This window comes from Pygocentrus nattereri, chromosome 10, assembly GCF_015220715.1.
Source record: "Pygocentrus nattereri isolate fPygNat1 chromosome 10, fPygNat1.pri, whole genome shotgun sequence".
In the NCBI taxonomy this organism is placed as follows: Eukaryota; Metazoa; Chordata; class Actinopteri; order Characiformes; family Serrasalmidae; genus Pygocentrus; species Pygocentrus nattereri.
In genome coordinates, this window is record NC_051220.1 from 42,930,336 (window position 1) to 42,945,218 (window position 14,883).

Below are 14,883 nucleotides of genomic sequence, written 5' to 3' on the forward strand. Positions count from 1 at the left end.
CCAGCAGCACTACACTGAAAAACGGAGGTGCACAGCTCCGGTCCTGGAGCGCTGGGGTCAAACAGGTTTGTGATTTACCTGCTCAATACCACCTGATTAGGCTTTTCCGTTAATTGGCAGGTTTAATGGGTGCGCAAGAAGGGAAACCTCAACAGTGCTGGACACAGAGCCTCCAGGACCAGAGTTGTGCGCCCCTGCTATAAAATATACAAACAGTGATTTATAATCAATATTTGACGTCCACATCTACAGTGAACCCCATTAAACACGTCTAACTGCGCTCAAAAAACACTGAAATCACCACACCACCACATCGCTCGCTGACAAACCCACTTAGTCTGTTATGCATTGATGACAAAATACTTTGTTGTATTATTTTTGTATTGCAATTCAATTTTTAAACCAAAAAAAAAAAAAAAAAAAAAAAAAAAAAAAAAAAAAAAAGAGAGAAAGGATTTCATTCACGTTTTTATTGAATTCTCTCCAAGTGATGTTCATTTTCATTTATACCAAAAGTCTGCGGCTCTCTCCAAAAACATGCCCGTTCCACTTTACCTGCCCAAGTGGACGTCCAGCATTTGCAGAAAGCTAAAAAGTACATCTGCACTGCACGACTACGCAAGAAAAGGAAACGAGGAAAGAAAGACTTACTACCCTACAACAGCGACACACAGGCCATACTGAAGCCAAATTATGTACGTTCAGTATTAGAGACGTGTCCCAGCTCGTCCGTCAGTCCAGGAGAAGGTCAAACAGATTCCAGGGGGCTGAAACGTCATTGAGCGTGGAGCATTACTTAAAACGAGGCGGCAGAAAATTTAAAATTGAGTGAAAGCAGAGGAGACCAGAGAAAGAAAAAAAAAAGAAAAAAAAAAAGACAAATTTTTATAATAATGATAAAAAAGACTGTACTTAATTTTAAGAAAGACTTAGGATTGTTGGGAATCAGGAAAAGCCAGTTTAAGGCAATTTTACCCCCAAACACGCGCTGCCCTCCCCCACCGTACACAACTCCGCTGATATAACCGAACTGGGCTCGATTTTTGGAAGAGGGGGAAAAAGAAAAAGAGACATGCTCTTTCAAGCTAGCGCCTCTTTTCCTTTCTATCAGACTTGCGGTCCCGGTCTCCACGAGACGACCTCTTTCCTGACCTGCTTCCCTCCGAGCTCCTTTTCCTGTCCGATTTGGAGCTCTTGTCCTTGGACCCTTTGCCCTCTCGCCCGCCGCTGCTTTTGGACGACTTGTGCCCCCTCTCGCCGCCGCTCTTCTTGCGCTCGCGGTCCGAATTCCTGCGGCGCCTCGCGTGACCGCCGTCCCTGTCGCGGCCGCGGCTACGCGAGCTGGAGGACGAGGAAGACGAGGCCGAGGAGCTGCTGCGGCTGCTGGAGCCGCTGGAGGACGAGCTGGAGCCGCTGGAGCTGGAGGAGGACGAGGAGCTGCTAGAGGAACTGGAGCTGCTCCGGCTTTGACTCTGTTTGGGCCTGGCTTTGCTGCGGCCGCGGGAATCTTCGCCCTCTTCCTCTGCTTCCTCGGCCTCCTTAGGGCCCGCCTTGGGTTCCTGAGGCTGGGCAGGTGGCTCTGGGATGTCTTCTTGAGAAGGAGCCTCTTCTTCTGGCCTCTTTAGGAACTCCAGAGCACCATCTGCCTCTGCGATGCACGGCTCCGTTGCAGAAGGTGCAGACGGTTCAGAGGCTTCCACTGGAGGTTCTTCAGACCCTGCCTGGACTTCCATGACGTTTTCGGAGGTTTCCTGGGACTCGGCAACACTTTCCTGACAAGCTCCCTTTCCTGCATCTTCCTCTTCCTCCCTATTATCAGTACCTACCTCATCTACTGCTACTTCTGGACTTTTCTCCTGCTGCTGGCTCTGCACTGCCTGGCCTTCAGACTCCTTCACCTCTGCTGTAACCTCCATCATCTCCTCTACCTCTTTAGGCTCTTTCTCCTCCACTACTCCCGTTTCTTCCTGTTCCTCCTCATCTCCTTCTGCCTTGCCCTCCTCCCCCTCTTTCACCTTCACTTCCTCCTCTTCCTCCTCCTTCTGCTGCTGCTGCTGCTCCCCCTCGATCTCCATCTCCCTAACCTCCTCCCGCTCCTCCCTCTCCTCGCCTTCCTCTTCTCCTGCCTCTTCCTCATCCTCCTCCTCCATCTCTATATCGTGTCGGTTACCTGTCAGCCTTACTCTCTGCTTACCCTCCTCCTCTCCATCTTCCTTCTTCGGCTCTTCAGCCCGCCCGCCGTCCTCCGTCCCCCTCTCTGCAGCCCGCTGGGGCTGACGCCTCGGCCGAGCCTCCATCTTGTTCAAATGCTCGGCAAAAGCTTCACGTCTCTCCTCAAACAGAGCTGCAAAAAAATGTAATAAATAAACAAAAGCTTTAACACGTACACCTCTTAAAAACAAAGGACAGGAGCAAAGAATGTTCCCAAAACAAAAATCGGATCTTTCCCCTGACGCAAACGCACTCAAACACAGAGGACGACTACATTAGAGAAGCCGACGCAAAGAACGTCTCCATCTAGAAACATTCGCCTCCAATTCCACATTTTCCCCCCAATTAAACGAAGAAAGCCGGATCTAAACCGAACTGTACACACACGTACATATTCTGCAGTTTAAGATTTAACTACGTTTGCATGAGGATATTTTGCACATTTCATTAAGCTCCTTTATTTGGGTATAAAAAGCTCCTGTATTAAAATGAGAGGAACAATGGCTCCTACTAAAGCCATTCATTTCCAGACATTCTGGCATCAAACCAGATTCCAAGTAACTGGAAATCAATGGATTGATTCTAAAGGCCAATTCATGCTTCTGTGGCGAATCTATGCTGTAGATTCTTTAGCCCGGTGTCCTGTGCTGTTCTGGGTCTTTATACTGCTGCGTCACTCTGCAATCGCACTAGTTGGTGGTGGGGTTTCAATGCCACAGTGTCGACGTCCCTGGTGTACTGCCAACAACCACCACACACACAGCGTCCCGGTGCGTCACCCGCGGCGCCGGCCAGAAAACAAACCGACAGCGCTGGCTCTTCCTCGCAGCGAGTCAAATGCCAGCAAGACCGACACGAGATCTGTTACCAGCCAGCAAAGTTTCTGCAATGCTTTTTTTTACAGTGTTGAGTTTTCAGGTTCCAGGAATGGAAAACAAACCGCCTCACTGCAGTTACTTAAGCCGACTTACCATTTTCCAGTCACAGTACGCCACAACCAGCAGAATAAGACTTGGGTGCTTTGGATTGAGGCAAATACACGTAAATAAAAATTAAAAAAAAAAAAACTGTCTAACTTCCAACTTGGTGCTCCAACATGTTGAGAGCAGCACTGTCATTTACTGGCTAGGCATGTATCTAATTACACTGCTGCACCACGTATGCTGGCAGAATGTGTTTCTGGCTTAAATTTTTATGCTCGTGAAGAACACGAACACATACCTTTTAGAACATACACATACTTTTAGAATAGATTTTAAGGTTCTGGTGATGGTTTTTAAATGTCTTCATGGTCTTGCTCCTCTTTACCTCAGTGAAATGATGGTGAGATATGTTCCTGTCAGGTCTCTCAGGTCTTCAAACAGTAATCTACTGGTGATTCCTAAAACCCGGTTAAAGATTGGCGAGGGTGCTTTTAGCCACTATGGCCCAAAGCTTTGGAACTCTCTTCCTGAGGAGCTAAGAGGCATTACATCCCTGTACAGCTGTTTAGATCTGCTTTTAGTTAAGAAACTTTTGTCTGTTCTATCTTTTTCATTTTATCTTTTTCAGTTTATTTCATTATTTTATTTTGTTTACCTTTATCTTTATTTATTTTAATGTGTTTTGCTTATCTTTGTTTTCTTTTTATTTATTCTGTAAAGCACTTTGAGTTGCATGTATGTATGAAAGGTGCTATACAAATAAAGATTATTATTATTATTATTATTACTATTATTACCTGTGTGTAACTGTAGTCATTTGTCTGAGTGTACTGACTCGCCGTGCAATCGGTGTTGGCTACCAAGTAAATATAGCCCACAATTAAGGAGGAGGATAGCCAAATTTGCTGAATAACTTCAGGCTTGTACTTTGCCAGAACAGTTAGTTTTGCATGCATTTACTTTAAGGCTGTATTGGCAATAACCTGGTGACACGATGCACGTCATGACGCAGGAGTTACGGATACATGCTTTATGATACTGTAAGCTCTGGGAAATTCCACCGCCGCATTTAACCCATCCGTGAAGTGAAACACCACATACACACTAGTGAGCACACACACTAGGGGGCAGTGAGCACACTTGCCCAGAGCGGTGGGCAGCCCAATCCACGGCACCCGGGGAGCAGTTGGGGGTTAGGTGTCTTGCTCAAGGACACCTCAGTCACGGACCGTCGGCACTGGGGACGTCGAGCTCTCATTAGTGCCCAAACGTTGTTCTTTATCAGTGAAAACGAACCAAACGGAATAAGTGAGCAGAAACGCCTGACGTGATAAAAACACCGCTGCATCTCCTCAAATGCAGCGGTGAACACGCATTTTAATCTGCGCAAATTAACTCCATCTGATTGACATGATCGGCATGACAAAAACAGAACAGCCATAAAAAAAAAAATCGAAACTATCAGCAAAACTTCGTTAAAACTGTTAAAACACTTACTGTTCATTTTTTTCTGAGACTCCTCCAGGAGCTTCTGGGTGGCTGAGCACATGCGACCAGGCAGATAGAAGATGGGTGGTTTGGTCTTGGTTCGAATGAACTTTATAATCTTGGCATTGTGCGCATTCCACTCTTCTTGCTGAAGCAGACACAGCAACACAAAAGAAGGTTAAACCAGCTCCTGACGGTAAAGTTAAAGGGGAACTCCACCGATTTATAAGAAATTCTATATAATTAAATGGCCGAGTTGTAGAGATAAAATAGGTCACTTTATTAATCCCAGAAGGAAAGTTCAGAGTCGCTCTGAGCGGTTTTGTGTGAAACGCTCTGTTCTGGATAAACTAACCTAGTCAGGGCTGCTTAACAGTGGTGGTGATAGGAACCAGACGTCCCTCTAAAAGCTCCTACAGAAAGTTCCTACATGAGCTGGTTCTGAATTCACTGCCTGATGACTGAGACGCTGTTTTATGAGAGTTTAGAGAACTTCAACTCCATTCATGGTGGAGGGAGACATGCAGGGCGCTGTGCGGCAAAATAGTCCCCAAAGAAAACTCATTATTCCAGATTTTCCACTGTTTTCCATCATCATCATTCCATATAAGCTCAGAAGACTTGTGTAGGTTCTCTGGATCTGGATGGTAAATAAAGTGTGTATATCTGTGTTGTAGTCATGGCGACGCCTGGTTCCCATCACCACCACTGTAAAGACGTCTGAACCGTTTCACACCAAACCCTCTGAATTATTCCGAAATTTGACTAAATCGGTGGAAACCCCTTTTCAGATGGTTGCAGCCCATGTGAAGGTGCCTGAGATGCTTACCAGCTGCGCCAGCTCCACTTTATGCTCCAGAAGCCTCAGCTCTGTCTGTTTGGCACGTCTCTCCTCGAACAGCTCGCGCCTCTCACTCTCCACCTTCTTGCGCTCTTGTTCTGCCTGGACTTCCAGTTTCTGCTCGATTTCTTGCCGTCTCTTCAACTGGAAAGGTTTAAAAAGATTTGAAATAAAACAGAAGGACTCAGTTCCCCTGTTCAGGGAGTTCTCCGACTGTCAGTTACAGTTAAGACTTTAAAAATCCTTAGGAACTACTCTACTGGTTGATTTCTCAGAGCTACTAATGCTTCCCACATTAAAACAAAGTAGGCAAAACAAAATGCCGAGTGATGAGGCAACACCCACCCTCTCTGTGGACACAGTAGACTCCTGCTTAAACTTCTGCAGCGTTCCCATCAACAGGCCAAACATGCGCCGATTCCTGAGAGTAGAAGAGGCGAAGAAAAGACAGTAAGCTTTAACGTCAAGCTTGCCAAAACATCATGAGAGTCACAGAAAAACAAGCATTGAAAAACAGGGAAAAGGGTCGGTTCTCATTTTTGGTTCCGTTATTGTCGAAAGAAAAGCAAAGTTTCACAAAGTAATTATAAATTTAAAAGAGAATAAAGGATCGTATTTTATTCATCCAAATATTTCTTTCCCATCAACTGAAGCAGAAATAAACAGCAGAGGGCACGTGTGGTCGCAGAAGCTCATCAGGTAGGAGTGTTGACGGGCCTAGTGCTGGCATTTTGGCAGGACTCCGCAGAGCTGCATCGTGGGCGCCGCCCCGTAAAGGGACGACGTCGTTTGATGTCGTTAACGTGGTATGAGTTATTTCGTAGCCTCGCCTGTGTCTCCTTCAGCAACACTCATTACGACCGAAAGACATTCAGTCTTCCAAGCTCTGCACCAACAACCAGCGCCTTCATTACATTAAACCGAACTCTTACCGCGTTGGGCTTCAGGTCCTGTTGTGCCGTTTGGAAAAGCCTGGATTAACTGTCATTTACACACACAGACAACCAAAATCGTGAGTCTAATCTGTCCGTGTGCCAGCGAGACGCGCGCACATGCGAAGGGGAGTCGTGGTTTCCATGAAACTCCGACAGACAGGCCTGATTTCAGAACTTCCGAGACCAAACGTGCACTCCGCACGTCTATTCCCGGCTAGTAAATCAGTGAAACGCCACCCTTTATTCCACCGTTTGGTTTTCTGATTCAACTGTGAAACAAAGCTGTTTTGACTTTTTCCACCGACAGCAACGGAACCAAAAGCTGAAAAACGACCGAAAGATACACGGACAGCGCCGCTACCTTTGCTTGCCCTTCTCATCCATGGTCTGATCTTGAATAAGATCTCGGCGCGTTCGCTCTTTGGAGGTAGCTACTACTGATGACTGCAACGCTGGCTGAAAAGACAGGAAGGGTTTAATAACGTAACTGTTCACATTAGGGTTATAAAGTATTACTGAAGCAAAAAAACAGCACAATCTTCACTTCTAATACAAAATAAAAGAGCTACTACAGGGAACTAATACTAGTAATGTTTTTAGTGGTGGTCTAGGGGGTCTAGATGAGGACTAAGTGGTCTAAAAGTGGTCGTTTCAGGCAGCGAAGAAAAGTGGGAGAGAGTTTCTCTCTATGGTGTGAACTCAGACCGTTTACATGCACAGAAAGCTACACATCACAAAAGAAACGGGAAACCCCGGAAAAGCGCAACAGATCCCCTTTAACTGCTGTGCTGACTCAGCAACTTCCAGCAGGGAGAAACGACAATGCAATTTGGGAGCTTTTGTCCAAATATTTGTCATAAAAGGAACTAAAATTAAAGCAAAAGTAAAACTAAAACTGCTGCTTTCCAGATAAAAACAAAGCTAGAGCCACTAAAGGCTGCATTAGTAGCTGTTAAGTCCCCTGATTGCCGATTCACACCTGTTCAAAACACCACACCAGCCGTTACGGCACTCAGCCAAAACAAGGAGAACACCGAAGTGGAGACCCAGTGAGAAATTCCACCCATTAAGAGGAACAACTGCTGACTGAAGTCTCGAAAATGGCCTGAAATTCCGGTCATCAGTCCGATGTGGCGAAAACTAAAAAGCTACAAAAATTCCCAATAATAAATATTAAGACCCGTTTTTAGCCCTGCTATGTTAATAAATAAATATAACTAATTTTGCAATTGTTATTTTTATTATGATTAAGGGGCAGGTGATCTCTGGGGAAAAAATGCCTCAAGACATTTTCACAATACACAACATTGCAATATTTAGTTTGGCATCATTTTAACACCATAAATAAAAAGTCATTTTTCCCACCCATAATTATAATTATGCTAACAGGCCTCGGCTTTGATCACAGTCAACACTTATTGTTTATGTGGCAATAGTGACTTTATTGCTTAAGCGAATGGTTTACTTACTTTTTTGACATCGTCATCATCCTCAGCGTCGCTGTCATGCCGTGAATCTCTCCTGGCTCGCTGATCCCCCGCCAGCCTGCAGACATCGTTTAAAACGGAATAAACACATTACACTGAAAACGCCCACAGCCTACACTGGCTGAATTCAGACGGACGGACAGAGACGGACGGACCGAGACGGACGGACACATGATGGATGGATGGATGGATGGATAGACAGAAACAGACAGACAGACGAATAGAGACAGATGGACAGACAAATGGATAGACAGAGACAGATGGACAAAGATGGACGGACAGACGACAGGACAGATGGATGGATAGACAGACGGAAAGCCAGATAGATGACAAGACAAATGGATAGAGACAGATGGACAGACAGATAGATAGATAGATAGATACAGACAGAGATAGAAAGACAGTTGGATTGAAAGCCAGATAGCCAGACAGACAGACGGATGGGAAGCCAGACAGACAGACGGATGGGAAGCCAGACAGACAGACGGATGGGAAGCCAGACAGACAGACGGATGGGAAGCCAGACAGACAGACGGATGGGAAGCCAGACAGACAGACGGATGGGAAGCCAGACAGACAGACGGATGGGAAGCCAGACAGACAGACGGATGGGAAGCCAGACAGACAGACGGATGGGAAGCCAGACAGACAGACGGATGGGAAGCCAGACAGACAGACGGATGGGAAGCCAGACAGACAGACGGATGGGAAGCCAGACAGACAGACGGATGGGAAGCCAGACAGACAGACGGATGGGAAGCCAGACAGACAGACGGATGGGAAGCCAGACAGACAGACGGATGGGAAGCCAGACAGACAGACGGATGGGAAGCCAGACAGACAGACGGATGGGAAGCCAGACAGACAGACGGATGGGAAGCCAGACAGACAGACGGATGGGAAGCCAGACAGACAGACGGATGGGAAGCCAGACAGACAGACGGATGGGAAGCCAGACAGACAGACGGATGGGAAGCCAGACAGACAGACGGATGGGAAGCCAGACACTTTACTGATCCCAACGGAAACTGAGCACCCAGTAAGAGTCACACAGGACAGCTATAAAAAGGCTGATACAACATAAAAAGAAGATACAGACAAATCTACACAGACAAATCTACAACTAGAAATATAAAAAACCTGCAACGAGATCCATCCTGAGATAAAAGGGCAGTGCAGTAACGACTACACGCAGGTGCAGGTAACGGCAGGTAATGACCCTACTGAATAAACATGTCCAGATACTGGAGCTGGAACGAAGTGCCCAGATGTGCTAATGTGCAATACAGCGTGCAGAAAGTGCCAGATGTACAGCGAGGAGTAAAATATTAACATTAATATTATAAAATATTAACAACATTTACATACATTAAACTCCCTTATTCAAAGATAATGAGGGCCATTCGTTTTCCACGACAGGGACCCTGTTCTAGTCAATTGGTCCATGTTGCTGGCAGCTTTGCGCAGAGCTCCAACTCATTTACCTCAAGAGCGCCCCTTCGATGTCCCTCTGTTTGGCTGGGGGTCCTCCACCTCCATCGGAGAGTCCACGCCTTGAAAACAAGATCAGCTCACTGAAATTTCACCACAGACCATGAATGAGAGCACATTCTGACAAAGACAGCAGAATAAAGATTTACCTCAGTAGATTGATGCCTCGCCCTCTACCTCCACCTGGGCCTGTGACGGACAAACGCCTGGTCTGACCGGGTCTGGAAGAGAAGGATGGGCTTTAAAACATGGTACACACACCTCAGCCTGCCAAGCTGGGCAATTATTTACTGTTTTGATGCATATGGGATTCAATAAGAGCCTCAAGTGACATAAAAGAGCGTTTAGAAATATTGATGAGACAAAAACCTCCAGGTCCTCATTCAGGATGAGGCTGGTTTCACTTCTCTCACCCAGCCCTCAGGTCACTAACAGCATTTCAGCTAAATAATAACCAATTATTCAAGATTTATTATTATTATTAATTTAATTATTCAATTATTCAGAACCACCAGGCAGAATTAGACCTCTGCATTTATCCCCATCCATGCAGTGACACACACACACACTAGGGGGCAGTGAGCACACTTGCCCGGAGCAGTGGGCAGCCCTATCCACAGCGCCCGGGACCAGTTGGGGGTCGGGTGTCTTGCTCAAAGCTTGTAAGAACACCAGAACCCTTTCAGCGCTATACAGAACAATTTCCCCATAGAATGAACCGTTTAGGCATGCAAATGGTTCTGTATAGAACTTTTGGTTCTAAATAGCCATTTCCTCTCCTAAATGGGGGGGGTGATTAATGTTAATGAAAACCACACTGAATCATTCCGTTTACACCCCAAACACTGAACTTCGCAGAAATTTTGAAAACTTGGTGGAATTTCCCTTCAACTCGGTACATGAGCGGCTGGCTGGCCAATGCAGGCAGACGGGCACGGTCTACGGCAGGGGACTGTTAGCCCAGCTCAGCGGCTCTCGAGGCGCCCTTTTATCCGAGCTCATAAGAGAGTCAGGAAAGAACACAGAAAGGTGGACCGCGTGGAGGTTCTGCGGGGCGCTTGGAGAACCACTAACACACCACTACCGTAGGAGGAAGGCGCTCTCCCCGCTCGCGAAGCGCGCTAGTCAGAACACGAGTGCGCTAGGCTTAAAGGGGAACTCCACCCGTATTTCACAGTTCCTGAACAACTGGCTCCTGGACTGGTTTCTACGTGAAACGCTTCGTTTACTTCGTTAATTTTGATGCTATTTTACTCACAGACTCCATGTGTGTCCACACTTCTATACATATACCCCATGGTTTTAAACCACCTTTAGGCTCCAGAACGGCATCTACACTGTACAGACGCCTTTAACATGGGAACCAGGGGTCGCCATGTGCGGCTACGACACACACACTGCCGCTTTATTCGCTACACAGAGCCACCAGTGAACCCGCACGAGTGTTAATATGGGACACCGATGATGGAAAATAGGAGGGTTTTTTGGGTCTCGCAACGCCCTGCGTGTATCCCTTCCACCGTGGGCGGATTTTAGGCCTCAAAACATCCATAAACCAGCGTCTCGGTCGTCAGGCAGGGAGCTCACAACCACTTCACGTAACTTAACAGCTTCCTGTGAGGGAGCTTTTAAAGGCGGACGTCTGGTTCCTATCAGCAGCCCTGCGAACAGTTCTGACTCGGTCACCAAGTATATATAGAACTGAATATCACCCACCGAACCACGAGTCTCTCCACTTACTTATGTAAAGGAAATTTTAAAAGTCGGTGGAGTTCACCTTTCAGGCTAGCTGGGCTACCTCAGCCCCTTTTAGCAGCTAAGCTAACAGCACAGGAGCGCCTTTAGCTCCGCGGCTACATTCACGGTAGAAACCGTCGCCCCGCAGCCGCAGCGTTACCGTAGCTCGTTCGGGTCTCGGCCGGTTAGTTTCCGTATGTTCTCGTCCACGCTCTTCAGGCTCTCCTTCGCTTTCTCCAGCTGGTCCTGCAGGGTCCGCACCGCCACCGCCATGTCGCTAAGCTAGCACGCCCGCCGCTCGCAGCTGCGGAAGAACCCGCCGTGCTCTTGATTGACGTGGACGTCGGCCAATGGGTGTCGACGTTGACCGGCACGTCACCCTTGAAGGCGACGCTAGCCAATAAGCGCTCGACGTTGCGACGTCCTCGGGGCGGGTCAAACGAACGCCATTTCAAACGTGTTGCAGGAAAAAAAAAACCGACAAATGAATTTTGTTACGTGGCGATAAAAGTCGGCACGAGTTCTGTATTTTAATGTTTAAACGCGCAGGAAGCGTTTTTATGGAACTAGAAACGACGTAAAATGTTCATATGTACATTCAACGTATTTCCCCGCTTGACCCTTTGAACCCACTGGTCTTCTGTGACTACACGCCTCAAATAGCTGGAGCCCTGCTGGGGACATACTGTATACATAAGAATAATGCGTGTCCACGACTTAGTGAGGCGCGGGAATTAGGTGGTTAAGTCCTTCCCACGCCTTGCTAAGTCGTGGCCACGCGTTAGGATCTCGTTCCCACGCGTTAATAAGGCACGTCACCAGAAGGCCTCCATAGGTTAAGTAATCCTTAGCAAAGGAAAATGCTCTGTAGAGCACCAAGAAATCTATCTAGAACCATTAAACCATGCTTTAATAGTTTTCTGCATGGTGAAATTATACACTGTACATGGTTCTACACAGCAGGGTTCTTCTATTGTTCCAAGCTTGACATGCTGACAGCAGTAGAACCCTTTTTGATGCCCTACAGAACCATATACAACACATTCTCCTTCATTCTGAAGAGCCATTTCACAACGCTAGGGGTTCTCTGAGTGTTCATGGTTCTAAGTAGAGCCATGCTCTTTGCGAAAGGAGCCTTTTGGAACCACTTTGTAAGGGTGCACGACGCAGTTCATGTGCATGTCGTGCTGACAAGCGTGAGGAACTGAAGGCGCTCATGGTTTAACCGTCCAGTCATACATGAGGTCTTATAACAATATTACGCCCACTTTATTAAAGTACACACAGCTTGTTTATTTTACCACACAGAGCAGCGAGCAACTCAGAGACCGCCTTTCTGTTACCTATTTACTCTTCACAACAGCAATTACATCGTTCATCGTTCATCAAGTTTCAATTTTCAGCGGCAGAAAAGTCTCACAGAAGCCTCAGCAGGTCACTCTACTCTCAGCTGTGTTCAGTGAGTCTTTCTCCCTTCATTCCAGCTTCCGTTCTTCTCAGGAGCTTCACTTTCAGCTCCTCAAAGAACCTGCAGACACGCCTCCAAAGCTCAGTCTGAGAACCTGGTTGATGATCAAACCCAATCAGTGGTGCTGAGGTCTGGACTCTGGGGTGGTCAGTCCATCGTCCGTCTCCTTTTCTCAGCGAGGTTCTTCTTGATCAGCTACACATCCTTTCAGACCCACGGCGCTGAGTGGTCTTCTCACAGTGGAAGGATGGACAGAAACACCTGTGGATGTTTTCAGATCTGAAGCAGCTTGATCTTCTCCTCTCTCTCAGAGATCAAAGCTTTCAGTGCTGTTTATCTCATGGGGGCAGTTTTGGTGCCGACCAGCTGTTCCAGGTGGTTGTTAGGGTTTTGACTGGAAATGAAAAAAACGGAAAGGTGGTCTCCGACTTTTGCACAGTGCTGATAAAATGGACTGTGCATGTAGATACAAGGCAGGTGGACCTAATAAAGTGTCTGGAGTATCTACACGACACAGTCTCGATTTCAGCTGCGACATTCGGATGGTCGGGTCAGAATTTGGCGTAAAACAACATGAAAGCATGGATCCATCCTGCGTTGTATCAGCGGCTCAGGCTGGTGGTGGTGGTGGTGTGATGGGGTGGGGGATATTTTCTTGGCACACTTTGTGCCCCTTAGTACCAATTGAGCATCGTTTAAATGCCGCAGCCTACCTGAGTATTGTTGCTGACCATGTCCGTCCCTTTATGACCACAGTAGACCCATCTTCTGATGGCTACTTCCAGCAGGATAATGCACCATGTCACAAAGCTCATATCATCTCAAACTGGTTTCTTGAACATGACAGTGAGTTCACTGAACTCCAGCGGCCTCCAGTCACCAGATCTCAACCCAATAGAGCGCCTCTGGGATGTGGTGGAACGGGAGATTCACATGATAGACGTTCAGCCGACAAATCTGCAGCTACTGAGTGATGCTGTCACGTCAATATGGACCAGAATCTCTGAGGAACGTTTCCAACACCTTGTTGAAAGTCTGCCATGAACAATTAAGGCAGTTCTGAAGGCAAAAGGGGGTCCAACCTTTTACTGTACCTAATAAAGTGGCCGGTGCGTGTATATCTACATCTGTGAACCACAAACAGATTCAAACGCATGGCTAAATGGCAGCTGAATAAATAAACATAATCCGTGGGTTAAGGGAGTTTATTTTGGTACACATCAGTACTTTTACACTGTAACGTTGTGAAGGTCATCATTTCGATGGTGGGCGAATCTTAAACTGTCCCAAGATGTTGACGCTTCTCTGAGGAAACTGGTCAGCAAGTGCCATTAAAGGCTTTCCTAATTCCAGAGCATCCTGAGCGCCGTAAATCTACAGACAAGGCGATGTAAAAGTGATCAGTGCATAGAAAACAAAGGCGGTTACGAAAGCTCTCCTCTCGTCTCCGACTGCTCCTTCACTCTTTATCAGCCAAATCGTTTTGCTCGAAATACCTTCAAAAAAAAAAAAAAGAGAACTGTTTATATTAAAATAAAACATCAGATATAATCAGTGTTTTATAATAACGCTTACAAACAAACAATCTGCATGTTGCGAGGTTATCAGTGAGTCGGTTACCTCGCAACTATACAGATCATCAAATTAAGCGCCGACAGCCTCTCGTCATCTTTGTCCTCCTGGAAGAAAACAAAGTGTATAAAAATAAACAAACATAATACATACATACACAGTAGGGTTGCCATGGTAACTGGATTAAACTCAATTACTTGGTTGATTATTTGTTTGGAAAAAAAACAAATCATATAGTCATTCAATTTAATTAAAATAGACCATAAATCTGCAGCGATTAGGCGTCTGTTTACATGATGGACATTTTCAATTCTTCCACTGCTCTCTGTTACAGTAAGAAACAGACCCTTATGGATACATATATTTAAATATATCTTTGCCACCGTGTACACACACACACACACACACACACACACACACACACACACACACACACACACACACACACACACACACACATCAATCAGGCGTCACATTATGACAACCTCCTCGTTTCTACCCTCACTGTCCACTTTATCAGCTCCACTGACCGTATAGCTGCACTCTGTAGTTCTACAGTTACAGACTGTAGTCCATCTGTTTCTCTGATACTCTGTTACCCTGTTCTTCAGTGGTCAGGACCCCCATGGACCCTCACAGAGCAGGTACTACAACTCAGTGTCACTGCTGGACTGAAAAATATCCAGCCAGCAGCGTCCCGTGGGCAGCGTCCCGTGGGCAGCGTCCTGTG

The 14,883-nt window shown here is 46.5% G+C and overlaps 2 protein-coding genes across 3 annotated transcripts in view; both read right to left on the reverse strand.

The window, feature by feature from the left end:
* Positions 1–455: 455 nt before the first annotated feature.
* Positions 456–11,441, reverse strand: pnn (pinin, desmosome associated protein). Its single transcript, XM_017681849.2, has 9 exons — positions 11,274–11,441; positions 9,526–9,597; positions 9,370–9,438; positions 7,868–7,943; positions 6,760–6,854; positions 5,809–5,884; positions 5,452–5,607; positions 4,632–4,770; positions 456–2,344 (listed from the first exon to the last, which is right to left on the reverse strand). Exons 1-9 carry the CDS (start codon positions 11,384–11,386, stop codon positions 1,086–1,088), a joined length of 2,055 nt encoding a protein of 684 aa, XP_017537338.1. The 5' UTR covers positions 11,387–11,441; the 3' UTR covers positions 456–1,085.
* A 2,327-nt stretch (positions 11,442–13,768) lies between these two features.
* The window catches only part of gemin2 (gem (nuclear organelle) associated protein 2), a 4,647-nt gene continuing 3,532 nt past the window's right edge, over positions 13,769–14,883 (reverse strand). For both annotated transcript variants that reach the window (XM_037541806.1, XM_017681850.1), the window contains exons 9-10: positions 14,202–14,260; positions 13,769–14,077 (exon numbers count right to left, since the gene is read on the reverse strand). In XM_037541806.1, coding sequence (XP_037397703.1) covers positions 14,041–14,077; positions 14,202–14,260 — 96 coding nt within the window. In that variant the 3' untranslated portion in view covers positions 13,769–14,040. The remainder of the gene's footprint in view (positions 14,078–14,201; positions 14,261–14,883) is intronic.

Coding starts and splice junctions, on each gene's coding strand:
- pnn (XM_017681849.2), bottom strand. CDS start 11,386: ATGGCGGTGGCGGTGCGGACCCTGCAGGACCAGCTGGAGAAAGCGAAG. Junction 9,598..11,273: donor CGAGACCCGAACGAGCTACG/GTAACGCTGCGG, acceptor CTTCTCTTCCAG/ACCCGGTCAGACCAGGCGTT. Junction 6,855..7,867: donor ATGATGACGATGTCAAAAAA/GTAAGTAAACCA, acceptor CTGTCTTTTCAG/CCAGCGTTGCAGTCATCAGT.